The sequence below is a fragment of the Oculina patagonica genome, chromosome 2 (genome assembly GCF_052425735.1).
Source record: "Oculina patagonica isolate OP01 chromosome 2, crgOcupat, whole genome shotgun sequence".
NCBI lineage: Eukaryota > Metazoa > Cnidaria > Anthozoa > Scleractinia > Oculinidae > Oculina > Oculina patagonica.
Window position 1 is genome coordinate 13,095,438 of NC_135759.1, and position 25,858 is coordinate 13,121,295.

Below are 25,858 nucleotides of genomic sequence, written 5' to 3' on the forward strand. Positions count from 1 at the left end.
ATTTTTCCCTACTACTGAAAGTATTTTTATTTTAGCACGGCGAAGTTTTAATACAGGCTGTATATGTATACTGTAATTATTCTGCAGAAGTTTTTCACGCCTCGTGGAAATCCGAGTCCCGAATTTGCCGCCATCTACAAAGAGTGGTTTGACAGTTCGACGACACCTTTGTTGCGGGCCCAAGAGAGGCCCGCAACCCTAATCTTGACAGTGACCAGCGGATTGCGTATTACGCGTGCGCGCCACGTTTATAAAGGCTATCTGCATACCAGAAGTTGAAAATTTTGTTATTCCACTAAGAACGATCGGAATGCAAAAAATGTGTCAATCACGACAGTTTGTCGTAACACCGGAAGAGAAAAATCTTGTCTCCAAGAGCGATAAGAATGCAAAAAATCAACAGTTTGTCACATTAGATCGAGGCTTCTGTCTTGCAGACATTACGTTTTGCAGACGTTGTTTTAAAGGTGTTGCCCGGGGGGGGGAGTCCACCCCCCGGGAGGTGTTGCTTTTGAGAAGATCTGCTGTGATTGTATCACAGATAAACTACGGCAAAGCGAATGATTCCAACAACGGTTATTCTCGAGAAATTCCTTATAACACTGACAACAAAGCGAGTTTGCCGACGGAGGAAAATCACATCTCAATTCACACCGCGTGCTCGACTACACTTCGCAAAACTGTCAATCAAAAAAAAAACAACTCTGATTGGTTCGCGGCAATAGGAAACGATAAAAAACATTCGTGACTTAAGCGTGACGCGTTACTAGACCAAACTCGGAATAATTTTCTTTTGTCCAGTGATTTAAAAACACTTCCCTCCCAGTACCTTCTCTTAACTGCATCGAGGCCCGCACTTTCTAACCTGTGGTTACCACTAGTTTATTTAAATTTGGGGGCGGTTGGCGGCCGGTTAAATAAATGTATCATGCGTTCTTTTTCCCTCTCTCATCTTTGCAAGGGAAAATCAAAGTCTCTTCGAGATATCGACGTTTTTGCATGAAGTATGAGTCGAAGGTTTATCCTGTGCATTGTTCTTCGAACTTATCATTACAGTTTCTTTGTAGTTTAGTTTAACAATTTCCTATCTTCGCGGAGGAAATGCAGCCATATAATTTTGTCAAAGATGGCTCGTCCGCGCCGGGTATTTATACACATATTCCTTAACATTACACAAATAAACAGTGCAAATTTCACCGAGATCTGACAATTCTATACTTTAAAATTGCAAGGAACTTTCGAGGCAGTCGATTACGGCAACGAAATTAGCAAATGAAACAGCAAAATATGCGTTCGACGCTTTGTTTTTGCGACGCCATATTTGAATTGTTAAGGTAGACCGCTGTTCAATGTGTTCAAGGCCGTATCGTTACGATTGCTCCACGAAAAAGCACGAAAAAAATACGGATATTTCCGACTACTGTCGGAGAAAACATTGCGCATATAATTGCGGCGTAAACAAATCGTTACACTTAAGCTGCGTTTTGTCTAGGCTCTGCGAGGGTCGGATATCAAGACCCAGGATTAAACAAAAGCCATATATACAGTGAATGCTTTCGAATTATATTTGAAGATGAAATACGAAAGAATTTTGCTGTCTTTGACTGAAATTCCACTCGAACTGCGTAGATACGATCGCATGTTGTAAAGCGGATTCATGCGACATTGCTGTCAACGCGAGGTCTCGTCCCTAACGACCTAGGCTGATGACGAAATAGAATGGCAGCGACCAAATTTGGCCTAATTTTTAACCGCTCCTAAGCTAAAAGAAGCCCCCATCTCTTGCATTTGTTTTAACTTAAATAATATCTTTGAAAAAAGCGAGTTTTTTGGTATGGTTTATTTTTGACGTTTGTAATTTTTAAACGATGTAAGTGCTAGTGATTATTTATTCGTGTTTTAGTTACGCAATCCATTGTTTGTGCGACGCTTTTTATAGATCGCCTTTCAGACACACGTGCGTTGAGATAAGAAAGCTGACATGTCACTTTTAAAATTGTTATATAACGTTTGTAAATGTGACAAGTCACGTTTTTTCCACGAGATCGCAAGTGATCACCCACAGCGGAAAGTAATCCCTTGAGAAACAAGAACTGCAAGCAGTTTATAATCGTGCGGGTAATGTTTGACCACCTGACCTCTTTCGCCGCACGATAGCCACCTTTTATCAAATCAAGGTAGATATATATTTCGCGTTTAACAGAGCATAGAGTACTCGTAAAATTAGACGGGAATGATTTTGTAACACAGCTTCCAGGGAGTGAACATTAAAACTTGTACGATTTGAACGTAATATTTCGCAAGTAATGAAAACTTGCGTGACCGTGACCAAGGAATCGGCTGGGCCGCGAGATTCTGGAACGATTTACCGACAAAAAAAACGACAAAATCTGACACAGATTATGAATCGGGCCCAGGCCCCGCCCGATTAATTAAAACAGTCCCTTGAGAAATTAAAAAAGTCCCTTGAGAGTTTACAAATATGTGGTTCCAAATTTTGTCCACATAACCCCTATTCTACGTTTTAGCTCGTCGCAGGTTATGTAGTACCCAATCCCACGCATTCCAAAGCTGAACATCAGAAATTCGTATGCGCACATGTATGCATGTTGTCTTGCATGTTGTGCGCTTTATGCTCTACTCCAGTGTAATACATGTTGTCAAAGGTAGAGTTTGATTCAAGTATGAACAAGAAGACAAAATCAAAGCTCAAAAGTGAGGACCAGGTTGGATCAAAGGAACACACGCATGATTTGACAAGCGACGAAATCCAGCAAACTCAAGCTGAACTCCTGGCCTGGTACGACAAAAACCACAGAAAGCTTCCCTGGAGGGACCGAGTGTCCCTGACAGATCCAAACAAGCGAGCATATGCTGTGTGGGTCTCTGAGATCATGCTGCAGCAAACACAGGTCGCTACTGTTAAGGATTATTACACCCGCTGGATGGAGAAATGGCCGACTGTTGAACACTTGTCACGTGCGAGTTTGGAAGAAGTGAATGAGATGTGGTCAGGACTTGGTTATTATTCGCGGGCAAAGAGACTCCACGAGGGAGCTAAGAAGGTCAGTGCAACATTCTTTTGGTTTTCATTTTTAGTTTTGTTTCTTTTAAAAAGGTGAAGTTAAAAGACCATATTCGTATTCAAATGACACGAATTAGCCCATTCTCGTCCCCATAGCTCTTTCGTTTCTCTTAGCCGGCTGAGCCTTGGCACGAGGAAACGATTTCTCGTGCCAATCCGGCTAATGCACCTATCAATGTAAATCCCGCGGGGGGGGGAGTGCGGGCAAAGGCACGGGATTTGACAACAAGAACGATCCCCTCTGTCGGGCATTTGACTGCGAGTCGCGTTCCGGGGGTTGGGACATTTGACTTTGACCGGGAAGCGCCTGGATGCAATCTTCAGACGCGGTTACCAAGTTCTTCCTTCTTGTGGCTTTGGAAATCATATGCTTTATTGCAAGGAACAATTCTGAGTTTTTCATCGGCATTTATCTGCCACTTTTAACGCCATTTAGTCATAAAATAGCGATTTTAAGTATATTATACTTTCAAGTACATTTGGAGTAGGAATCCTGAGGGAAATCTAAGACGTCCGTGACCTTTTATTGTTTTCAATATGAATACCGAAACGGTTGGATTGACAGAAAATAAAGGTATGTAGAAAGTACTTGTTAGTTTGTTTTAGAATTCTGCCCCTGGGTGGGTCTTCTTAGGTACATTTGAACGGGATTTACATTGATAGGTGCATAAGAGAAACGAAAGGGCTATGGAGACGAGAATGGAATTAGCCGCCATTAATATTTCGAGCTAGTTCCAGCCCAATACCGAGATGTGAATATGATCTTATTTTGCTACACAAGAAGATCTGAGAACGAAGTGGGGTGGAGTGGGGAGGGAAGGGGACAGGAGGAAGGGGAGGGGAAGCGACCACTCATTTCGCACCAATGTTTCTTTAAACGGAAATGCAGTTCTTTGTTGGATAAACATGATGCATATGTTAAAACTGTGTTACTTCCCAGGGCAATTAAACTGTACAATTCCCTAGGGCAACAACAGCTTGAACTCTGGTCTGGCATCGTGATCACTGTGTGTGCCGCAATGAGCCCTGCAAATTTTGATGATGATCAAGGCTTTCAATAAAACCCAGTATGTGCCAGAGCTCCAGCAGGCAGTCATGAGCCACCAGCTAAAATTCATCCAGCTTCCCATAAAGGAGAGCTTTTTTGTTGGTCTTCGAGAACCCCCACCCCCAAGGAATTTCCAATCCCTTCGGTGGGGGAAAATTGACATTTTCTGGAACTACACATTGTAACACTATAGAAAAGCGGGGGAAAGTTAAGATTACAGAAATTGTATGAGATAATTTCTACAATGTTTAGGAAACTGTGATAAAAGTGTACATGTATCTTAATCAGTGCAATTTAAAAGTAAGGAAAACATGTTAAAAAACAGAGGCATTTAATGTGAACCTGGTGGTTTGTTCTCAAGGGCCTACTCAAAAGGACCAAATGCTAACCCTTTTTTGCATTTGACAAAGGAGAACGCCTCAGAATCTGGAAAATTTGTGATTTTGGGGGCTATTTACATGTATGTATGGTCATCAATTTGCCCATCTCCCAAAATGAGGGGGACATTGAGGGGTACCCAAAACCGCAATACCGTAAGAAAAAATGCAAATACCGAAATACCGTGTGCAAAATCTACAAAATACCGATACCGCACTTTTAATCGGCCACGCTTAAAGTTGCATCCACTAAGTGCGTTCAGTTATCTCTCTGATGTGCCGATACCCAAAACCGCAATACCGTAAGAAAAAATGCAAATACCGAAATACCGTGTGCAAAATCTACAAAATACCGATACCGCACTTTTAATCGGCCACGCTTAAAGTTGCATCCACTAAGTGCGTTCAGTTATCTCTCTGATGTGCCGATACCCAAAACCGCAATACCGTAAGAAAAAATGCAAATACCGAAATACCGTGTGCAAAATCTACAAAATACCGATACCGCACTTTTAATCCGCCACGCTTAAAGTTGCATCCACTAAGTGCGTTTAGTTATCTCTCTGATGTGCCGATACCCAAAACCGCAATACCGTAAGAAAAAATGCAAATACCGAAATACCGTGTGCAAAATCTACAAAATACCGATACCGCACTTTTAATCAGCCATGCTTAAAGTTGCATCCACTAAGTGCGTTCAGTTATCTCTCTGATGTGCCGATGTTTTCGTATTAAATTAATTTTTGTAGAGCAACAATGATATGAAGCAAATCACGATTGGTTTGCTACATTGTATGTTACACGAAACAAAAATGGAGCTACTTATGACGAGAAGTGTGAGCACTTGAAATGAACAAAAAAATTCTTACCTCAAATTAGTCTTCTTTTGGCACGCTGCATCTAAATTTGTTTTTCTTTTGATATTCCTCCCCTCCCTTTCCTTCCTCGTAAAAAATAACCACACATTCGATGACTGTCTCGACCTATTGGACTTCCATTTTGAACATTTCGAAAAAAACTTGTGTAGCCTTTGTACTTCAGAAGGTCTCAAATTGCTTGTAAAAAGATCAACAACATCAGGTGAATAATTTTTAAAATGGAAACAGTTTATTGGATGCTAAAACAATAACACTTTATATTAACCGAAATGACAATGCACTTTATGTAATCATTCATCATTATGGATTCATTATGACAATGCATTGTGACAACGCTGACTCGTCCCCAGTCGTCTTCATATAGCATGCGGCAAAGATACAGCAGAGGTCTGTCACGTATTACGGTCTATTACGTATTAACGATCACAAACAGTCTTCAAATACCTAAAAATATTAACTTTATTGACCTTTATTACCTTTACCACTTCCTGTGTGTTTGTTAAAAAGTCATACAGGCTAGGAAAGCGCATAGTAACAGTAGACTAGGTTTCCGACCATTTTCCGAAGATTTCCGAAGATTTTCAAAATGTTGTCCGAAGGTCGTACGATTGATTCCGAACATTTCCCGAAGTTTTCCCAAAATTTTCGAAGATTACCGAAGGTGCTGAGGAAGATTCAAAGAGGTTTCGACTTGATATGGATAAAATTTGGCTCATTGAACATTGAAACATGGCAAACTCTGTGAGCTGATTGGTCAAAGATGATATCACACATGTCTGGATATCATTTTTATCCACACATGTGTGATACCATTTTTCTCGATTTGCTACCACTCGCTATACCACTGCAGTGTATATAATAAAGAGTGGTATCCCTTGTACATACCTACCATAGGGAGACTGCACCTTTTTTGAAAACTTTTCACTTGAATATTTAATGCTATTCCCATAATGTGTAGTTCCAGAAAATATCCCTACCTTCCCCATGGAGGACCATTGAAAATCCCAATGGGGGTAGGGGGTCTGAACATTTCAGTCTGTAGAAGCTCTCAACTCTTGCTTGAACAAGCAAACATATTTTATTATTATTTCAGTCTTGACCTCCAGTTTGCAGTGTGCAGTTTAGTTTTTAGACTAGAAGCTGCGAATGTAGATGTTGTTTAATTCAATATTTGGTTCAAAATTATTTCAAACCAGTTTGATTTTTATTTTCATTGTCTCATATTCACTATCTTAATCTAACAACAGAAAACAATGGAAAATAAAAATCAAACTGGACATAGACATGTTCCAGCTTGCAACATGCACTACTCACTTTTCATTAAACTTGATATTAATTTTATGAATAGTATCTTTCTATCTTTCTTAAATGTCATACTTTTTGTGTTCACACACTTAAGGTTGTTGAGGAAATGAGTGGCAACATGCCTGCCAACGCTGCTGAACTCTTGAAGCAGCTTCCAGGTGTTGGAAGATACACTGCAGGTGCCATTGCTTCTATTGCATTTGGTGAGTGCACAGGAGTGGTTGATGGAAATGTGATAAGAGTTTTATCAAGACTCTGCGGCATTGGAGCTTTGAGTTCCAGTAATCAAGCTGTGGAAAAGTTTTGGGAGCTTGCTAACAAGCTTGTTTCTGAAGACAGACCTGGGGATTTTAATCAGGCTTTAATGGAATTTGGAGCAACTCTATGTACACCGCAGTCTCCGCAGTGTCATGCATGCCCTCTGCGAATACACTGCAGTGCATTAAAACGAGTGGAGGAACACAAAACATCAGCTTCCATGCTACTAAGTGGAAAAAGTATTAAATCCAGTCATAGCATGAAACAAAATACAATTACAGACATTGAAGAATGCAAGCTCTGCCTACCATTGGCATTGTGGGATGCTTCTCTTGGAGTATGTAATTATCCACAGAAAGCTAAAAAGAAACAACCAAAGGAAGAAACATTGGCTGTCGTTGTTTTAGAAAGAGTTTCCGAGCTGGGATCTCACTTTCTTATTGTTCAAAGGCCTAAAACAGGTCTTTTAGCTGGCTTGTGGGAGTTCCCCAACATTACTGTAGAATCCAACATGCCAGAGGCTGGGATGACCACAGCTCTGGGTATTTTTTTAGAGAGTGAATTGGGAATCACGCTAAAACAAAAGAAAAACACGAAAAGCATAGCTGAGGTTTCTCACCAGTTTTCACACATTCATCACAAGTATGTAGTGTATGCTGACATGCACATTGGAGATGAAACTTTGGATAAAACAACTCAAGAAAATAGAGACATGAAGTGGATATCAAGTGATGATTTACAAAGTGCAGCTCTTTCTACAGCCATGAGGAAGGTTTTCACTGCTTATGAAAAGCACAGTGGTGGCAAGAATGAAAAACAGCTAGCCAAGGTAGACAGGAAAAGGAAGAGGGCAGATCCTCATGATGGAAGAAAGCAAACGGTCTTGGATTCATTTTTCAAATCAAAAAATTGATAGAGTTGATAACTTGGTGGCATATTCGTCAAGTGTAATTTTTGTACATATACAGTATAATTATATCCGTATGTGTGTGTGGGCGTCAAAAGTTTATTCAGTGAATGACAGTGGTATAGAGTATATCAGATCTGGTTATTGCAAAGGTTCTAGTTTACTAATGTGTTATATTTGAGACAAGGGTTTCTAATTGGAAGCTGTTGTTAGAAGCCACTTGAAACCATAGGTGATTAAGTAAGATACGTGGAAACTAAGGTAATAGTGAACTTGCTTGATTATATCCATGTAAGACACGCTACATTATTAAACTGATTGATTGATTGTTGTTGTTGTTACCTTTATTTCGAGCCAGCGAGTTGACTTTCGCTTAGAAAAGGAAGACGAGTTTTATGTCCAAACATTAAGGAACCAGTCAGATTCGCGGCTTTCCAATAGAATACGATGAGGATTTATAAAGCACGTGCAAAGCTACCTAAAAGGTTTATTACTTAGCGTTTTCTAAAGTTCTGAATGTCGTGTAGTTAAGTTCGATTGTGAAAACTTTAGCAGGGTACAAATCCATCAACGAAAAAAAAAAAACAAATCTCTGTAAATTGGCAACAAAAGAAAGGTACTGTCAAGATGTTGTAAAGATTGTTTTTGACCTTTCGAGACCGGTTATCATTTGTGTCTGGGGAGATGGAGGATTTAGATGCGAGGCAAGGTCGTGGCCCCTGGGAGACGAGCCAACTTTTTCAATACGTTTGAATCGACTTCCAGGTTCATGAGACATTCAGAGCATGCGCAAGACCGGGAGGGTCAATTTTTTGGCTCGGCGTTCAGCAGCATTCTCGACCCCAGACCTTCGCTTTTATAATAATAATAAAGATATTAGCAGGGAGCCCACGTCAAAAAAGGTGGTTTTCAGTGGGGCCCTGCTTCTTAACTTGCTGTCAGTCGTACGCAAAATAGAACAGCTTTGGAGTCGGCAATGGGTGAGCAGGGATACCTTTGTTCATTGAAACGTCTGGGCCTCGGGGGAGAGGGTAACTCTTCTACCAGGGGCAACTTTGTCAATATAAATAGACGATTTTTATTAGTCCCCAGGGCGTTGAAAACACGTTCATATGCTAACCTCTTGTTGTTTGCTGAACTTGTCACTTAACGCTTGAGCAGACAGCAATGAACTGAACAGGTTACTGTAAGTAATTAATGTTTCACTTGACGGGGGGCAGGTAACGGGAAAAAGCGTTTTGTCAACTTGTTGGTGTGATATTTGTTACCGGCGTTTAAACAAGCAAACAACATGGTAACGTGGAACGCAATCTCCCTTGCAATTTTTCTTCTCGCAGTAATTGAAAACGCAGTAAATGGTAAGGGACGTAGATTTTAAATTTGATTGATGTTTCTTGATTGTTGATGAACTTGGACCGTCTCTTTCCTCTATAATTTTTAAAATTGTTCGGGAAGAACATTTGAAGAGTATTTTCCGGTTATTGCAAGTTGTTAGTGTCAATCTACCCATTAGGGCATGTTATTTGCACAAGAATTAATGCTGCAGTTCAGGTTTTTTCATTCGTTTGTTTTATTTTGGTTGCAACCTTAGTCAAACGATAAACAAAGAGCACGAAATCAATCATAGTGTTTTAGTGTTGGTCAGTCTTGTTTAAATAATAGTTTAAAAAAATTCCCTGTGATCCCTCGTTTAAAACTTACGTTAAAACATTACACCTCCTCGTATGTTTTTTTCGTTGTTAATACTAAGGCAAATGCTACAGTCTGGTGTTGAGCCACTCTTATAATATCAGCCGTTTATTGTATATGAGTTCGCGTTAGCTCGGAATTTGTTATCAATTATACCTTGGTAATAGTTCAATTGGACGCGCTTAAGTGCAGATTGTACTACAACAATCAGTTTCGATTCCCGTCGCTCGTGTCATGTTGAATAATTTCTTCACTAACAATCAGATTATTCGCTATCAATTTCTACGAGGTGATCTCAGAGACATTTCGAGCTCAAAATCTACTTGTTAAGTAGAGCAATGTCTTAAATTAATAATGTGTGCCCCTTGATTCTTTTAACGCTGACTTAAATGTTCATAATTGTTCAGTTAGGGAAACAAAATCTGAACTGTTTTAAGGTGTTTTTGTTGAAGATGCTTGTCTCCTTTCTATTGAGGCCACCTTGAAGGGAATTTTTCTTTTTTCCCGGTGGGTTGGGCTGGGTGCCAGGTAGGTCATCTGATCTGATGTGTACTCAAGAGCCTGCAATTATGTTAATATTGCCAGGTGACATACAAGGTAAATCCAACAAATCACACGACATGTTTGCGCGTTTATATGTCAAATGTTTATGTTTTGTAACCTAGTAAACGTGAAGGAGAAAAGAAAGAAATGACATCATTTAATAAGAACCTGGTCAGCAGCTGAACAAAGTCTGGTACTCTGGCACCCTGGGCCTGGTACCAGTGAAATGTATTCCGTCCCCGGTCATTGTCCTTGTCCCTGGAAAATATTTCGAAATAATTCCTTTTTCCCAAACATTCTGTCGCGGGTACAACCCGGTTTCGGCTTTAGATTCCCTACAAGTGCCACCGTTGTTCTTGTTGGTGCAAATAATAAGAGGGTCTTAATGGGGTTAACCGTTAACCGCGTAAAACGGCCAAAAATTTAGCCGTTAGGCGTAAAAATTGGAAAATTTTAACCGTTAGCCGTAAAATATGTTAACCGTAAAAAAATCGCTCAGTAATTAAAAATAAACCAAACTAGGTCACTTCATCGTTCCAAAATGGCCCTGAGTCCCAAAACATGTTTTTCAATAATGGAAATTAATTTTTAACTTTCAAAAACGATGAAAATTAACTTTTAACTTCTGTTAACCGTTATGGAAATAAATTAACCCTTAGCCGTAAAAAAGCCAAAATTTTAACCGTTAACGGTAAAAGCCACCACCCCATTGAGAGCCTCTAATAAGTGCCTGTTGAAAACATGTTTTTGTTTCTGGAAGGACGTTCGCGCGAAAATCTTCCCACATTGACTTTTTTTTAAAGCTTTCACCACTGTGAGGCTATGAGTTACTTATGTCAGAAATGTAAAAAAAAATGGGAGGTCACCGAATTCGTTGCGGAGATAAGATGTCCAAAAGGCCACCCTAGATCTGTAAATTCGGGCTTCGTTCCTGAATGTGGCTGCAGTGTCTTTTAGTCCAAAATTATTGCAAATAAATCCCTGAAATAAATGTTGTTTATGTGAATCTATTATTGAAATCTATTCAGCTAGTGACGTTCCTTAAAGTAAATCTTATCATTTAGAAATCACATTTGCACCCAACAGCCGGGATTGAATGCCGCGTGGCTGGACAGAAAAAATTGAAAAGTTTTAAACTTCACACACTAATCATGATGATATTTTGTTCATTTTTTTTTTAATCTGCTGAGAATTGAAAGAGGAAGTCGTCTATCCAAAATACACCAGCCATTTAGGAGAGTAAACTGCAAGCTAAGCTCAGTACCGTGACCTCCATTTTGGGCCAATCTGCGCTATCACGCACGGAGTCCGGAGTTCCATATGGGAGTATTTTGGGCCCTTTGCTATTTAACATATACATCAATAGCTTGTCAAATTCAGTTGAAAAAACTCGGGTAATCCTGTATGCTGATAACGCAGTGTTGTCTTGTGCCGCATCAACTGCAGTTGAGCTTCAAGCCATCATAGCACGTGAACTTAACCACATATGCGAAGGAGATGCAGCTCATGCTTGCTGGGAGTAAGACCAAGCTGTCATCATTTGATGATGTTGAGTCACAAATGAAAAATGCAAAAGTTTAACGAGTGCAATGATGTAAATATTTCGGAATAACAATCATATGGACGCACAATGGACCTGGAGGCCGCATACAAGCAATTTGATCAAGAAGCTAGGCCATCGCATATCCGTGTTCAGTCGAATCTGTCACATGCTTGATCACAAGACTCGCATTGCTTATAACAACGGTCTAGTTTTGCCTCATTTCGACTACGGTGACATTGTCTGGGGCGATCAACCTGATTCGAAATCTGATATGGATCGCTTACAAGCCTTTCAGAAGAGGTTTGCTAAAAGACTTATGGGAAAACAAGATCTCATCAACTGAAGCTCTCGAACATCTCAAATGGATCCCGCTAGCTGGTCGACGCTTTGGAAACCGCTGCTGTGCTGTACAAAACGCTATTAAACGGGACATTCCAGAACATTTTAACACCTTCAAAACCACCATGAAAGATTTACACGGCTACAGTTCAAGAAACAGCTATCTGCCTAGACTCCCAATAATAAGAACTGACTGGGGAAAGAGAATCACCAGCTACAAATGTACCATCAATAAACAGAAAATTAAGATTTTTCTTTAATAGCAAACTGAGTAATTAAAGCTTTTTATTGATAAAGTTTTTAGAACATTATTCTTAATTTTTAGAACATTATACTTGTAATTTTATATTTTTACCTTTTAAACTTGATTTTTACCCTTGTAATTAGTTTTATTTGAGGACCTCCCTGAAAACCACTCCATGTAACGGGAGCCTCCTTTTGAAAAAATTATTTATTATTATTTTATTATATTATTGCGGTGATAATACACCATAGATAATGTCCTCAATCATCCTGCTTCAGCTCTGTAACGAGTTGTTGCAGTTCCTTGGCGGGGGGGGGGGGGGGGGGGGGGGGGGCTGACAATATGAATAAACCTGCTATCTGTTTTTTAGGTGAAATTGTTTTGGTCATTTTATAGAATATGTAAACCAAAACTGACTGTTTCAGACTCCCTTTGATTGAATCTTGTAAAACTGAAAATTCAGCACGTGTTTTTAGCCTAAAGTTGCCTTTCTTGTGCTTCATTCCTCCTATTTTTTTTTCTATCACACCGGACCCTTTTGGTCAAAAATGGTGAGCCATTCTCCCCAAACGTATTAAACAGTAGAAAGCGTCAGGTCAGTCATGTTTCTTTTTCTTTTTCGGCGACTTATTTTCATCACTGCAAATAAAAACTGCTCGATTTTAGTGTCTGTAACTTTTCGTCCCAGTCTCCAGCTCCTCCAGGTGCGCGCAGGCAACGCTGGGTGATTCTTCTTACAGTGGAAACCCAACTATTCCAGCAATGAGTTGGACTCAGACTCCGTCAATCGTGGACGCAGGGAATGGTAAGAATGTAATGTGAAATAGTATTAGAGAAAGGTGCTAAAAGGGAACAGGCGTTTCGTAGCGTAATTCTCAGTTCTCCATAAGAGTGCTTAAGAAAGACTTGACTTATAAGTTTCTAAAAAAGGAAACGTGACGTTGATGTTTCGTTTCCATTTTGTATTTCATAACCAACAAAAAATTTTCTATGGTAGGCGAGTTGCACTAAGAGGTACAGTTCGTCCTTTAAACAAAGGGTACGTTTCTTTGGGAGAATCAAACAGCGATCAAAAGTTGGAGGTTTACTCTCAAATCACGCAGCTACTTCGCCATCAAAGATACGAAAAATTCGAAATGGATTTGTTTACTATAACAACCCGTAAACACTGTTTGCGCTGACGGTAAAAACAGATCACAATTTAAAAACGTCGCATTGAAGCGAAAAGGAAGCGCATAATGTTACAGCTACATGTACGATACGGATCACCCAAGAACACGAATAAATCGTAAAAAAGGGAATCTGTGCCCAACCTCTCCGTCTCGATAATTATAATGGTTCTTCACCGTTAAAGTATTTCTAAAAAATCAAAAGCTAATAAAATGCTTCTTCCAGGTCACTATCGTGTTCTTAGTAGAGTGGTTCATCTGCGAAATCTGAAGGAACAGCTTGAGTCGCAGAGAAGCCTTACATTTGATTCACCGAGGACAGAAATCGAGCTCATTAACGAAATTCACATTCTGGCAGACACCGTATACCTTGAGGTAAACATTCAATATTTTCCAACTGCTCTTACGTCTTTTACTATAGGAACAGACAGGCGAGAAGACGGAGATACAGCCTTCCTTAAGTTCATAATAATTATATAAAAAACTGTTGAAAGACTGTCTGTGGGACGTCAAATAATGAAGCAATGGTAATGGACAAGGGAATAGGAAATATTTTCTCTTGTAATGGACTATTACTGTTGTACCCCTGAAAACAAATATTTAAAATTATACGAGAATCCCAACTGCAGGAGGCTAACCGGTTAGCTAGTTACCGATCGAGGCCAACAAACGACACTTCTGCTAATCTGTTGAAACAGTAATACAGGTAATAGACACAAATTGTAACGTTTTCTTTGTCCAACCGTTAACAAAAGTGTATGTTATGCTGTGACACCCATCCAATTCGTTTTATCTTGGCATCAGTAAAAAATCCTCAACCCACTCTGTTTTGAGCTGACAACTATAATCGGCATGTTAAATGCGTCTCAATTTATTTATTTTTAAGAACGCGGTTGCTCTTCACGGGATAAGGTCCTTCAAAGTACATGCTAGGGAGATCATCGCTTCTTCAGGAAGTCAGCTTGATGTTACTCCACCTACTTGGAATCAAGAATTTTCGAGAAGAACCGCAGGAAGTAATGGTGACAACGGAAAGGACGGTAAAAATGGACCAAGAGGTAATCAAAAAGTGATAAAGCTAACATAACCGAGACTAGTGAACTGGAAAAGCTGATGTTTCGAGCGTTAGCCCTTCGTCGGCGCAAAATGGAGGATTGTGGGTTGTATGTGTGTGTGCAGTGTGTATTTATATGCTGAATTCTGGAGTTTTAAAAAAATTATTATTGGAGGAGACACGGTAAAGACACGAAGTCACGAGCAAGGGGCAAAGAAAGAATCTGAGTCCCCGACGGAAATCAAATTAATTAAAGAATAACCCCTATTTAACAAGAAATTTTTGTTAATCCCATGGGGAGCCAATTAAGGTAACGAATTGAAAGATTATATTTCATTATGGTTTATCTTTAAAAAGAAGTAAACGAGTTTTTAAAACTAATGCACAGTGTAAAATGTACAATGTAAAAACCGTAAGCCATGTTCAACTATCCCAATGTCTTTAAGACAGTTTTAAAACAAACATTTTAATGTTTTAATTTAAAATGTTTGTTTTAAAACTGTGAAGTGAAAGAAACTTTGATATCGCTGCAATTTTAGCGATAATGTGCGTTGTTTGTCCTTATTTTAGAATATTATTAATATTCCATTCGCTATTAATTTCAAATTACTGATAAATTACTAATTAAACTGCCTGTATATTTATACTTGAACGGTCAGTTGAAATATTCGCTGGTTCTGTGAGTGGCGCATTTGAAATCATCGCAAGTGGAGCAAACGGACACAGTGGAGACCACGGCAGCAAGGGAGTGAATGCTGCGCCCAGTGGAGATACGGTTAATGAAACATGTTTTCTAATTTCCTAATGAGCAATTAAGAGCCTTTATATTCCTGGTGTTCGTGGGATCGTAAATTACATTTTTCGTATATTTCTTTTCCATTTTCTGCAAAGTTCAATTCCTAATACTGAGAAAAAGATTACCAGAAACGCCTTTTCTATAGTCACCAACAGTTAAGATGACTCTTAAAACTTAGAACATAACAAAGAACAGCAGAACATAACGAACAGCAGAACATAACGAATAGGAATATCATTTTAAAGCTATGAAAAATCTTTTAGAAACCAGGTAAATCTGGATCCGCCTGCTCAAGTCAAAGAAACGGCTGTTCTTCTGTTGCTGGCGAGAAAGGTGTAAAAGGTGCAAAAGGAGGGCCGGGAGGAAACGCGGGGACACCTGGTATGTAGTTACATGAGGCACCCGATAAAACTAAAGGAAACCTGGTATATAGTAACATGTAGCACCTGATAAACTGCAGGACACTTAGTATGCACGGTCAACTCTCGCCTTGCGGACACCCCGCTATTGCAGACACTCGATATTACGGACAAAATCCAACTCCCCGGCGAAAGAGGTTTGACTGGAAATGACTCCCGCTATTACGGACTCTCGCTATGACGGACACTTAGTGACGCCCCGAGCGTGTTCGCTATAACGAGAGTTGACTGTAGTTACTAGTAAACACTGACAAGCTACTGTAAACTTCAGAAATCATTCACTATTGTTTTGTATGTCAATCAATCAATCAATCAATCAATCAATCAATCAATCAATCAATCAATCAGTTAATCAAACAAACTTTATTTAACGAGGGTCACACGTAAAACGTTCTTGACTTAAAGGATCGTCGCATATGAGTCATATGATCCTAGCAAGTTACTCACATCCAGTTGCATAGTGGATTGCAAATTCAATAAACGATAATTTCTTTCTTTATTCATTTTAAGGGAACGGAGGAAGGGCAGGTGAAATCGATTTTCGGTATCTAACAATAGATGGCAGAGTGCAATTGACGTCTTGCGGGGGAACTGGAGCCCAAGCAGCCCGTAATGGGCAGGGAGGAGATGGTAGGGTCAAGTACTTCAGGTCTAGGCCTGGATATGAAGTAAGCCATATAAACCCAAATTTCTTTAAGCCTCATGTCGCACTTCTCCTTTCTTGGTCAAATATTATCTTGTCAATGTCCTATTATCGTCTTGGGAAGGGGTTTCTTGCCCGGGGTACTCCTTTATATAAGCTATATTGGTATGTACCAAAGGGTATGTTTTAGGGTATGATTTATGTACTCTGTTCAGAAATTACGTATAATGTTTGGAAGAAACTCTCTTTTATTCCAATTTTTATGATAAACTATACTGCCGTCTGGTAACCAAAGGTTTTACGAAATTCCCACGGAACTTCGTTCAGTGACCTTTGCTCCCGGACTGAAATGACAATCCAGAAATAATTTGACATTGCAATCCACTGTTAGGAGAAGATCGCCTCATCGAGCCAACGTCACGATACTATTTACAATAAAACTCTATAAAACATCCAATTTGCATGAATAGGGACTGGCTCAGAAAAGAGTCTTTGATTGTCCGTTCCTGGCAGCGAAATCTTACATTGCAAGAGTTTTTAAACGTTAATATGTTGTTCAGAAAAACATGCAACAAATCTCTCAATACCAGGCAAAGTCAATCCACTGTCCATTCACCTTCCCACTTGTTATGAGGGGAGGAAGCTTGTGTACAATTGCAAAAAATACAGAGTATACGGAACATCTACAAATTTATTTCATCAATGTTGGCTTTTATAGGTGGCAGAGGTGGTGAAGGTGGACTTGGCAGAAGTTGTTATTCAGAAGATATGCTTATAAGAACAGCTTGTGTAGATAATGGAGCAGGCAGCCGCGGCGACCGAGGAGACACAGGAGACCGCGGGGACCCGGGAACTAGTAAGTTTTACAGGGGTTGATTTTGTACTTGAGAACAGTCGTGCTGGCAATGATTTCATCTTTAAATCTTTTGCTCTGATGTATAGACAGGCATTAAAGTGATACTGTCTGGGCCGGGTTTTTCTAAGAAGCTTACATTTTTTGTAAGATAAGGATTTTGAAGATAAGGATTGTTAAGAAAAGTAGTGCTACCTTCTAACAAACGTAAGGTTCTTGAAGTACACAAACAACTGTCCGAAATGTTCAAGTTCCTTTATCACGACAAAAGGTCTCGAATTGCTTAAAAGGTGGGAAACTCTCAATCCTTAACTTGTATTAGACTACGAAAAAATGGATACGAGGCTCTGAGAATGTTTTAATGACAAGTACCTGAAAGAATCGTTTGGGAGGCGCGGTGGCCTAATGGTTAGCGCGCTCGCCTCCGAATAGAACGACCCGGGTTCTCGAGGCCTGGCCGGGGCGCTGCGTTGTGTTCTTGGGCAAGACACTTTACTCTCACAGTGCCTCTCTCCACCCAGGTGGAGAGAGGCACTGCTGGGGGGGGGGGGGTAACGCTGCGATGGACTAGCATCCCATCCAGGGGCGAGTAGCAATACTCCTAGTCGCTTAATGCTACGGAAACCGGGATAAGCTCCGGCCTGTATGGGCCACTAGGCTCGAAGCAGACTTTACCCTTTACCTTTTACCTGAAAGAATCAGACCAATTTCCACCTTATCATTTAAATAATCTTAAAGAAGCATTACTACCTTTAAAAAAGTACCAAAAAGTTCAGTAATTTGAAACTTAAGAAATAGGAGATGGTATTTGCTGGATTAAATAGTTTAGTTACTTTGCAAACACGCCATGTTCAGTAACGAATCTAAGACAGGGCTAATGGGGGTAAATCTGGGCGCGGTAATTCATTATGGTCGATTAGATCGCTTTTAAACATTCAAACTAAATTATCGCGATTTTCTAGAGAGGAAATATTACTCTACTTTTTTTCATTTTTCGAAGGGTGTAGCCTTTACTCTCCTTTTATTGTACCACTAGTTAGTTAGTGAATGAACAACTGGGACCGCATCTGTAACGACAAATATGTCAGTACACAACAAAGTTATGTTTGAAAATGATTGCACAAGTCGAGCCAAACATTTATGTTGACTGACCTGTACAAAGAGAACAACAATCAATATTTATTACTTGATAGCACCGAGCACTCCTGGGAGGAATGGACACGTTTCGTCCACGGCAGTTGAATCAGGATTATTGGATGGTACTAGCATGCAGAGCTATCCATTGGATCTCCTTAAGCTCATGAAGAGACGAGCCGAGGATTTACTGTTGGCAAATACAGACGATGCCTTGGGAAGGGCTGCATTGACTTTTGTCCTTAACGTTGCAAGTCAAAATAGTGACGCTTTACGCATCGAGAAAGGTATTTGCTAACCCTGTGGTTCACCACGAATTCGGTACCGTTGACTTTCAATAGGTCATTTCCGATATATTAAAATTCTAACTTGGCTCCGAGGCTTGGGGGAATAAAACAAAAGATATCACGTCGAGGTTCAGGAATAAATAAATCGTTTCTTTTGTTTTATTCCCCCAGGCTTCGGAGCCAAGTTAGAATATTAATATATCGGAATTGGCCTATTGGTTGAAATAGCCTGCTTCTTGATATACTTAGTGAGCCTATGTGTGAACTCCCCCGGAAGGTGGAGGGGAGAGAAACTACTCAAACAAAAACGGGGGGATCTGTGAAAATGTCAACGTGTTAAGATATATCACGTTAACGGTAAACGACTTAATAATTCACTTGTCAGTTACATACCGGTATGCCAATCACCTGTCAGCTTCCGCGTTAAAAATATTTGTTTTGTTTTTTTATTGCAGCTGTGAGAAGGAAACTTAGTTTCCTTGGCATAGACGGATATGATATCTTTGGAAAGAACGAATTGTTTGCACCGCGAATTAAGTGGGAAGAGTTAAAAAATAACGCCGAATCGTTGAAAAAAGCTGCCATGGATTACGAAAAAGCCTACAATGACATCAGAACTACAATAGAGAACAGCAATAACTTTGAGCGAGTAAGTAATAAAATAATCTGGAGAACAAGGCGATGTCTTGATTTTTAATTGATCTAGGAAAGAAAAGATGAGGTTCTAATTGTTTAACTGAGAGCTTATTATTCAGTGGAACCCTGCAGCCACTCCTTTAACATATTCACCCTGTTATTACAGCCAGGTTGTGGCCTCAATAGCGGCTCAGATTCTTATCTAAAATGACGTTAATACGACCAATGACAAGGCAGATATATATAGACAGACAAGTAGACAAACAAGCAGACAGACAGACAGACAGACAGGCGAAAGTACAACTTTTTTTCCAGTATTTTTGTTATATACTGATCATTGTTATTCCATTCAAAGGTTGCCCAACAGATGTCAGCAGTATCTGAATTACAAGTAAAGGCAGAGAAAGATCGTTTAGAAGAAGCGAAAGTTATCGCACAGGACGAAAAGGGTCTTTATGTCAGGGTAAGGAGAGAAACGACGATCGTTTAAAAATATTTGCAAAATGGTCAGGTTAAGTCTTTACCTGACGGGTCTTTTTACAAATGTTGCGAATTGATTGGTTCCGGGAGCGGTTAAAATTTTCTCATCTAACAAGGTCACGTTTCCATTTTTACTAGCGCAAAGAAATATATAATTTTTTTATATAAAAAAAATCAAATAGAAACTTTTGTTCCCTTGCCGCTAGAAAGTAAAAGCAGACATTAACAGTGAAAGCAAAGGCTTCCCACAAAGACATAACTTGTTTCATTTTGTCATCAAAATAAGTAAGGTCAGATAAAGATAGCGCTGAGCTACTAGTTTCTAAAGAAAAAAGTTCTGTATCACTAGCGGTCGAGTGACACACTTAGCTGGTTATCAGCTGCAAGTTAAAACAAGTAAGTAAACCGCCGTAGCGGATTTTTTGAAAAAGTTGACGTTTTGACGGAGCGAAATAAAGTTAGAGCTTATTCTTGCCCACCTTTGTAGCAGAACAATTTCCTTCGCAACAAATTATAGCGGAGCTCCTTAGCGGCTCGAAGGGCCGCTGAGCGTAGCCCCATAGCCATAGAAAATTACAAGTAGAGGAACCATGTAGCTGAGTTTATCATGGTCATCATGGCTAGCGGCATAGTCTGCGGGCGCATGCGCCGTACAAAGAACAACGTACGTCGGACCGTACGTCGTGCAACATGGCGGCCATGGTCATCCGAAATTTTTAAAGGTCTTAAACGAGGATTCGGTGCAAGACAAATATAGACAACGGGTAAAATTACTCAGCGACACTACACAGCAAAACATCTGAGAGATCTATTATCCAACTGCTCTATTTTGTTTGTCTTTTTTTTTTATGTGTGAGTGTATCCAAACCTCTATGCACCTATACGCAAAAATGTGGCGCTCGTTCGATTGCTATACGGTTAAATTTTAATTTCATTGGTCTTTGGTCGCATTCATTTTCCGTAACCGAAAAACGAGCAATTGACTTTTAATATGGTCCTTTATCTTCTATCGACTGGATGATGTGGACGATTCAGTTAGATCTAAACGGAGATATGATTTGAAGACGTGAGAAAATTTGTTGCGCGGTGTTCACTGTGTAGGCTGAATGAAATCGCTAGTAAAAGGAGAACTTTCTTACCGAAATATTTTTTGCACGATGACCGAAAAAGTCATCTACAGTATATTCCGTGAAATTGTGGAAAACAAAAAAGGTTTACGAGGAGACCCGAAATAATTGCGAATGATATTCCTTGTACAAGTCCAGGTTGCTTGTTTCTGTTGTTTGCGGTTGAATCTGCGGCTGTCATGCATCATCAAGAATAGCTTAAATGATTGTGTTGAAACGAAGCTAACTACTGCATCGGTCATGTCCGCTGAAGAAAGAAACATGACTCTGATGCAAGGTAACAACCTGTACTGAATTGCTGAGCCTGATTTTATGACAGAAAATATTTTTACTTTCTGAACGCAATTTCGAGAGATTCCGCCAGTGTCGGCAAGGTTTTTTAATAGATCTTTCCGTGAATACTTTGCCGCTTTCAGTCGCTTTAATATGCAATACATTGGCTTACATGTCAGCTCATTTTGTTTTTGTTCCCTGAGTTGGTTCTATTTTAGACTTATTTTGCTATGGATTTACTGATTTTCTATTGGCGTAAGTTGATTTTCTTCGGTCGTATAAAGTCGATTTCTTGCCCTTGAAGTGATGTTCTGTCAGATGAGAGTTAATTTCTTATTGCTGTGAGTTTATTAAATTCTCTCGGCAGAAGAAATTCATACAGTATAAGTGACGTTTTTCGAAGTGCTGAACGACGACAAAGCAAAAAAGTGGAGCAAACTAAACTTGTTCTGAAAATCATGTTTACCGCATCTAGCCCGAGAGCGCGAACTGTGAATACAAAGTGACTTATATTTTTCTTTTATTTTTTAATAAAGTAGTTTAAACGTTTTTTTTGCTTTAGTGAAGCTCACTTTTACACTGAATGACTACACTGAATGAAGATGATTTAGTGTACGTTAAAATTTGTTTAAACTGTGCACACGGTAAGAAATAAAAAAAAGCTAAGAAATGAATACCGATTTGTAAAGTTTTAAATTTGCGTACGTGAGCAACCCATTTGAGTGCACCGATGTTAAGACAAGAAAGGCGAGACGGGAATATTTGTCCACGAAATATATTGACGTCTCTTTTGTATAAAGCAAAAAGATAAGAGGATCGCGAAACTGTTTCATATTCTTAGAAATAATAATAATAATAATAATAATAATAATAATAATAAAAAAAATATAAAAACTTTATTAACCAATTTCTAAAAGAATTAAATTTTGACTATCGAATAAGAATTTATATATAAACATATTTTTACATAATAATAAAAACAGTGTCTTTAAAAATGTAGAAAAATAGTAAAAGCGACTCGAGAGCAATAATAAAAGAAAATATATATTAAAAAAAAATATTCGATCTAAATTCATACGAGAATTCTCTACTTGAAAGTCCATATCATAAATGTCAATTTCCTGTTTCTCTTTACAGTTCTTGATCCCCTTAGGCAGATTAATAGTCCATGAGCCAGGACCTCAAAAATCTATTTCCGTAGCACCCCCAACCGAACAAAGTTTCATTGTACCAAATCAAAGCTCAGGGCCTATTTTTTATTCAACTTGTTTCCAGCTGTGAAAATGGAGCTTAAGAAGAAAATGAGGTGTTTGTAACAGGGGGTGGGTGGGGATAAATTAAATTAATCGTGTTTATAACAATGCTGATATCTATAACATCGTTACACCAATATTATTTATTTGATGAGTTAAGTATCGATCATACTCTATAATATGAGATGCTATTTATGAATTAGCGAACGCCATAGAGGCCGTTGCTAAGGCCTATTTATGGAACACGACGCTTCAAATCCTGAGTTTCAGAATGAAAGTTAATGGCTGCGTTTTTAATAAAAGTATAGCGCAATAAAGGTTTAAAATAGGAAGCAATGTACAAACTAAACTACTCTCCAGGTGAAGAATTTCGGAATTAGCAATTTGCATTTTGAGGTATTTAATACCTTAGCAACCATTTTTTACATCAGGCCTTTGTGTACAGTATGCACACTGTCAAGCACACTGCACGGTTATATCCAGCAAGTAAGCGGTTATGAAATAAATGGAGTGAAATTTTGTGTAGATGAAATGTGGACGTTTTTGTACCATTTTCATAAGGAAAGATTGCTAGGCAAGGTTATTGAAAACGTTTTCTTTATTACCATTCGCAAGTGAGCATACTGTACCACGAAAGCTGTATATCAACTTCACACCCATCAAGTTTTTTTATATATGTTCCTAAACTCATTGAAATTCCACGAAACATGAAGAAATAAGGAAACTGTTAAAAATTGGAGAACCGCTAACACATTCCTATTCAAACAAAACGACAGCTTCTATTTACAGAAATGATGTAAATACAAAATGCTATTGATAATGCCTCCAATGGCTCTAATCATTCTTTTAGACTTAAAATGTAATAATAATAATGATAATGATAACAGTAATAGTAGTAATAGTAATAATAATAATAATAACAATAGCAATAACAATAAAAATGATAACAATAATTATCATTTTTAAGAAAAAAACTACTATCAATGCAGGTCCTGAAAATAAAAATATCTAACAGTATGTATAAAGAATCACAGTATTTAAAAAAAAAAAACATAAAAAAGAAAATTTCAAACTTTCCAATGGCAATGGAGTCGCAAATTCTAAAAAAATGTGTTTTTCTACACATATTAATTCTAGGTATTAACTAATTAAAAGTGAGTATCTTCGGGTTCGCTATTATCCCCGTCTATGTCCTCCTTGCTTGACCAGTTGGTGCAACTACTGTCCTCTCAAAGACATGCATCTCTGCAAAGCATACCACTTCTTGTCCAGGATCAGCGCCGACTCCGGCACTGTACCTTGCAGCCACAACAAACCAGCTCCATCACCGCCTCAGGTGCTAGAGCTTGGTCTGTCTAATTCAGTTCCTGGTCCTTTTATATATCATCCGTTACCAACTAAATTATGGGCTGTCGGGTTTGCCTCCAAAGCATTTCTCTAAATATAAGCCTGTAAGGTTGCTGTATATATGTTTCTTGAGGGCAGACATTTAGTGGCGGGAGGTGGTGCGACTGTAATTCTTCATTTTGCAGAATAAGTGGTATCTAACTTGATTAACATCTTTCCCTGCCTTTCCATACAAAAAGCACACAAGTTCTTCAACATCTGCTGCATGTTCGTCCCTCACATGTACATTATCGTGGCCAAGGAGAAGAATTAGTTCTCGTAGTTTTTATTTCCTTACTACTTAAAAGCTTTCATTTCCCGTTTGCCGGAGAAGGCACTAACCGAATCGCAGCCAGTCAGTGCATGAAGGCCTGGAAGCACTTTGCATACTATTTCCGCTAAGCTAACTGATTGCAGACACTTGAAATGTCCACGATTCGAGAATGATTCTGAGTCGAACTTATGATGGCAATTCTTGCTGGGCTGTTTGTTTGATGATGGCTTGCCAGCACTTTCACGTCTGCATCAGAAGAGAAAATACTCAATTGTTGATGACCATTGTGAATGCATCCAGAACGTGCAAAAACATCCCAGTTCTTCCTGCTCGGTATAAAGCTCTGGGACTGCCGTTGACAACACACGACCATCGCTTCCCGTAAGTCTTGTACCCAAGGAGTCATCTGTGAGTGTACACAACACGTCCTTCTAGCTTGTGAGAATACGAATGTCTTGCTCATTCACAAGCAAGGAAATGAAGCAGGCAAGTCTTCCCAGTGCTCAGAAATGTCTTCCGGCCATTGTCGTAAGCAATTCAACGTTGCTGTGAGCTACTAATCTCCACAGTCTGTCCATCCCGACTGCGCTTGCTTCTTTCAGCATTTTTGATTGAAATTACAGGGTACTGATGCCCGGCTTATAGCACTATATGCACTGAAATTGTCTGGCACATGTGTCATTGCCTGAATCACAGCCATGGCATCAATGATAACAAAGGTAGAAAGTAGTAAAGAGGGCAACACAGGAACATTTTTATCCAGCAGCTTAGGCAAAACGGCTTTGTTTGTCTTTGCCAGCAGTGATCCATTAAGTGCTGCTAAAGACCACGGTAGCGCGCCTAGTTGGTGTGCAAACAAGTCTCTGATATACCTTGCGATTCTCATCTGGAGTCTGACCAATAACAAGAAGTCTGGCGATGAGATTTCTGTCTGCCTTGAGCATTACATCCCTGCCTCCTGTCTCCGCGGCTTTGGATTTCACTGCATTTGTAAACGTTTACAGCTTCAGTTTGGTGAGGGTGTCGAGGGTGGCATTTGTCAGGATTTGTTACCAAGATACTAGATTGACAGACGCGCTTTTGCACCGGCTCATTTGTCACTTCCTCGTGTGCTGCTGGTTAAGTGGAGAGTTTCATTTTTTCTATTAGCTCTTGTCGCGTGATCTTTATTTGTGCATGGCCAATAGCACCTCTTGTGATGTCCTCCCTTAGGACCTTCCCTCTAATATCCTTCCATTACAGTCTAAACACTCCATCTTCCTAATCACAGGTTTAAAATGACTTCTATATTTTATTTTAAAGATAAAGATTGCCATTACATTCTAACGTGGCTGCTTTACCTCACTGAGTTTACTACCATGATGATCGAGCACGTTTTTTGAGATTATATTATTTGTACAACAGTAGAGCCACTGAGAGGATAGGATTCAAAATTAAAGCTTACAAAGAAAGGCACGCCTAAAAAAAAGAAAAATGGTACGAAATATGCTAGTATATAAAGAGCAGATAATATAGTTATAGTCGTACAAGAACAAAGATAAGAAAATAAAAAAAAAAATTTTCATCGTTTCTTTATAATATACAATTAAATACTAACTCGAAGTCACCCATGAAAAATAGTTTTAAATCAGATCTGTTTTATTTTTATCGAGACACTTGATTTGTGATCCAGAAAACCTAAGGACAGCCACACGACAACCAAGTTACTGGCATCGTATATAAAGTGAAATGCAACGTTCATTTTGTATACATAGTGAAAGGGGCAGAGCACTACCCTGGCATTTGAGGCAATAATGAGTCTAAAAAGAATAAAATAAACTTTCAAGAGGAGGTTCCCCTCACATGACGTCGTTTTCAG

At 39.2% G+C, this 25,858-nt stretch overlaps 2 protein-coding genes across 2 annotated transcripts in view; both read left to right on the forward strand.

The window, feature by feature from the left end:
* Positions 1 to 2,583: 2,583 nt before the first annotated feature.
* Positions 2,584 to 8,187, forward strand: LOC144639137 (adenine DNA glycosylase-like). The gene is made up of 2 exons (XM_078498388.1): positions 2,584 to 3,065; positions 6,788 to 8,187. Exons 1-2 carry the CDS (start codon positions 2,655 to 2,657, stop codon positions 7,862 to 7,864), a joined length of 1,488 nt encoding a protein of 495 aa, XP_078354514.1. The 5' UTR covers positions 2,584 to 2,654; the 3' UTR covers positions 7,865 to 8,187.
* A 905-nt stretch (positions 8,188 to 9,092) lies between these two features.
* Positions 9,093 to 25,858, forward strand: part of LOC144638741 (uncharacterized) — a 44,464-nt gene continuing 27,698 nt past the window's right edge. The window contains exons 1-11 of the mRNA XM_078497992.1: positions 9,093 to 9,216; positions 12,905 to 13,021; positions 13,612 to 13,760; positions 14,272 to 14,443; positions 15,099 to 15,214; positions 15,499 to 15,616; positions 16,165 to 16,284; positions 17,016 to 17,153; positions 18,344 to 18,571; positions 19,027 to 19,220; positions 19,563 to 19,670. Of these exons, the coding sequence (XP_078354118.1) occupies positions 9,150 to 9,216; positions 12,905 to 13,021; positions 13,612 to 13,760; positions 14,272 to 14,443; positions 15,099 to 15,214; positions 15,499 to 15,616; positions 16,165 to 16,284; positions 17,016 to 17,153; positions 18,344 to 18,571; positions 19,027 to 19,220; positions 19,563 to 19,670 (1,527 nt within the window). The 5' untranslated portion in view covers positions 9,093 to 9,149. The remainder of the gene's footprint in view (positions 9,217 to 12,904; positions 13,022 to 13,611; positions 13,761 to 14,271; positions 14,444 to 15,098; positions 15,215 to 15,498; positions 15,617 to 16,164; positions 16,285 to 17,015; positions 17,154 to 18,343; positions 18,572 to 19,026; positions 19,221 to 19,562; positions 19,671 to 25,858) is intronic.

What these genes read in the sequence shown, in the direction of transcription:
- LOC144639137 (XM_078498388.1), top strand. Translation starts at nt 2,655, where the DNA reads ATGTTGTCAAAGGTAGAGTTTGATTCAAGTATGAACAAGAAGACAAAA. An exon ending in TCCACGAGGGAGCTAAGAAG is followed by an intron (nt 3,066 to 6,787) that starts GTCAGTGCAACA and finishes CACACACTTAAG; the next exon opens with GTTGTTGAGGAAATGAGTGG.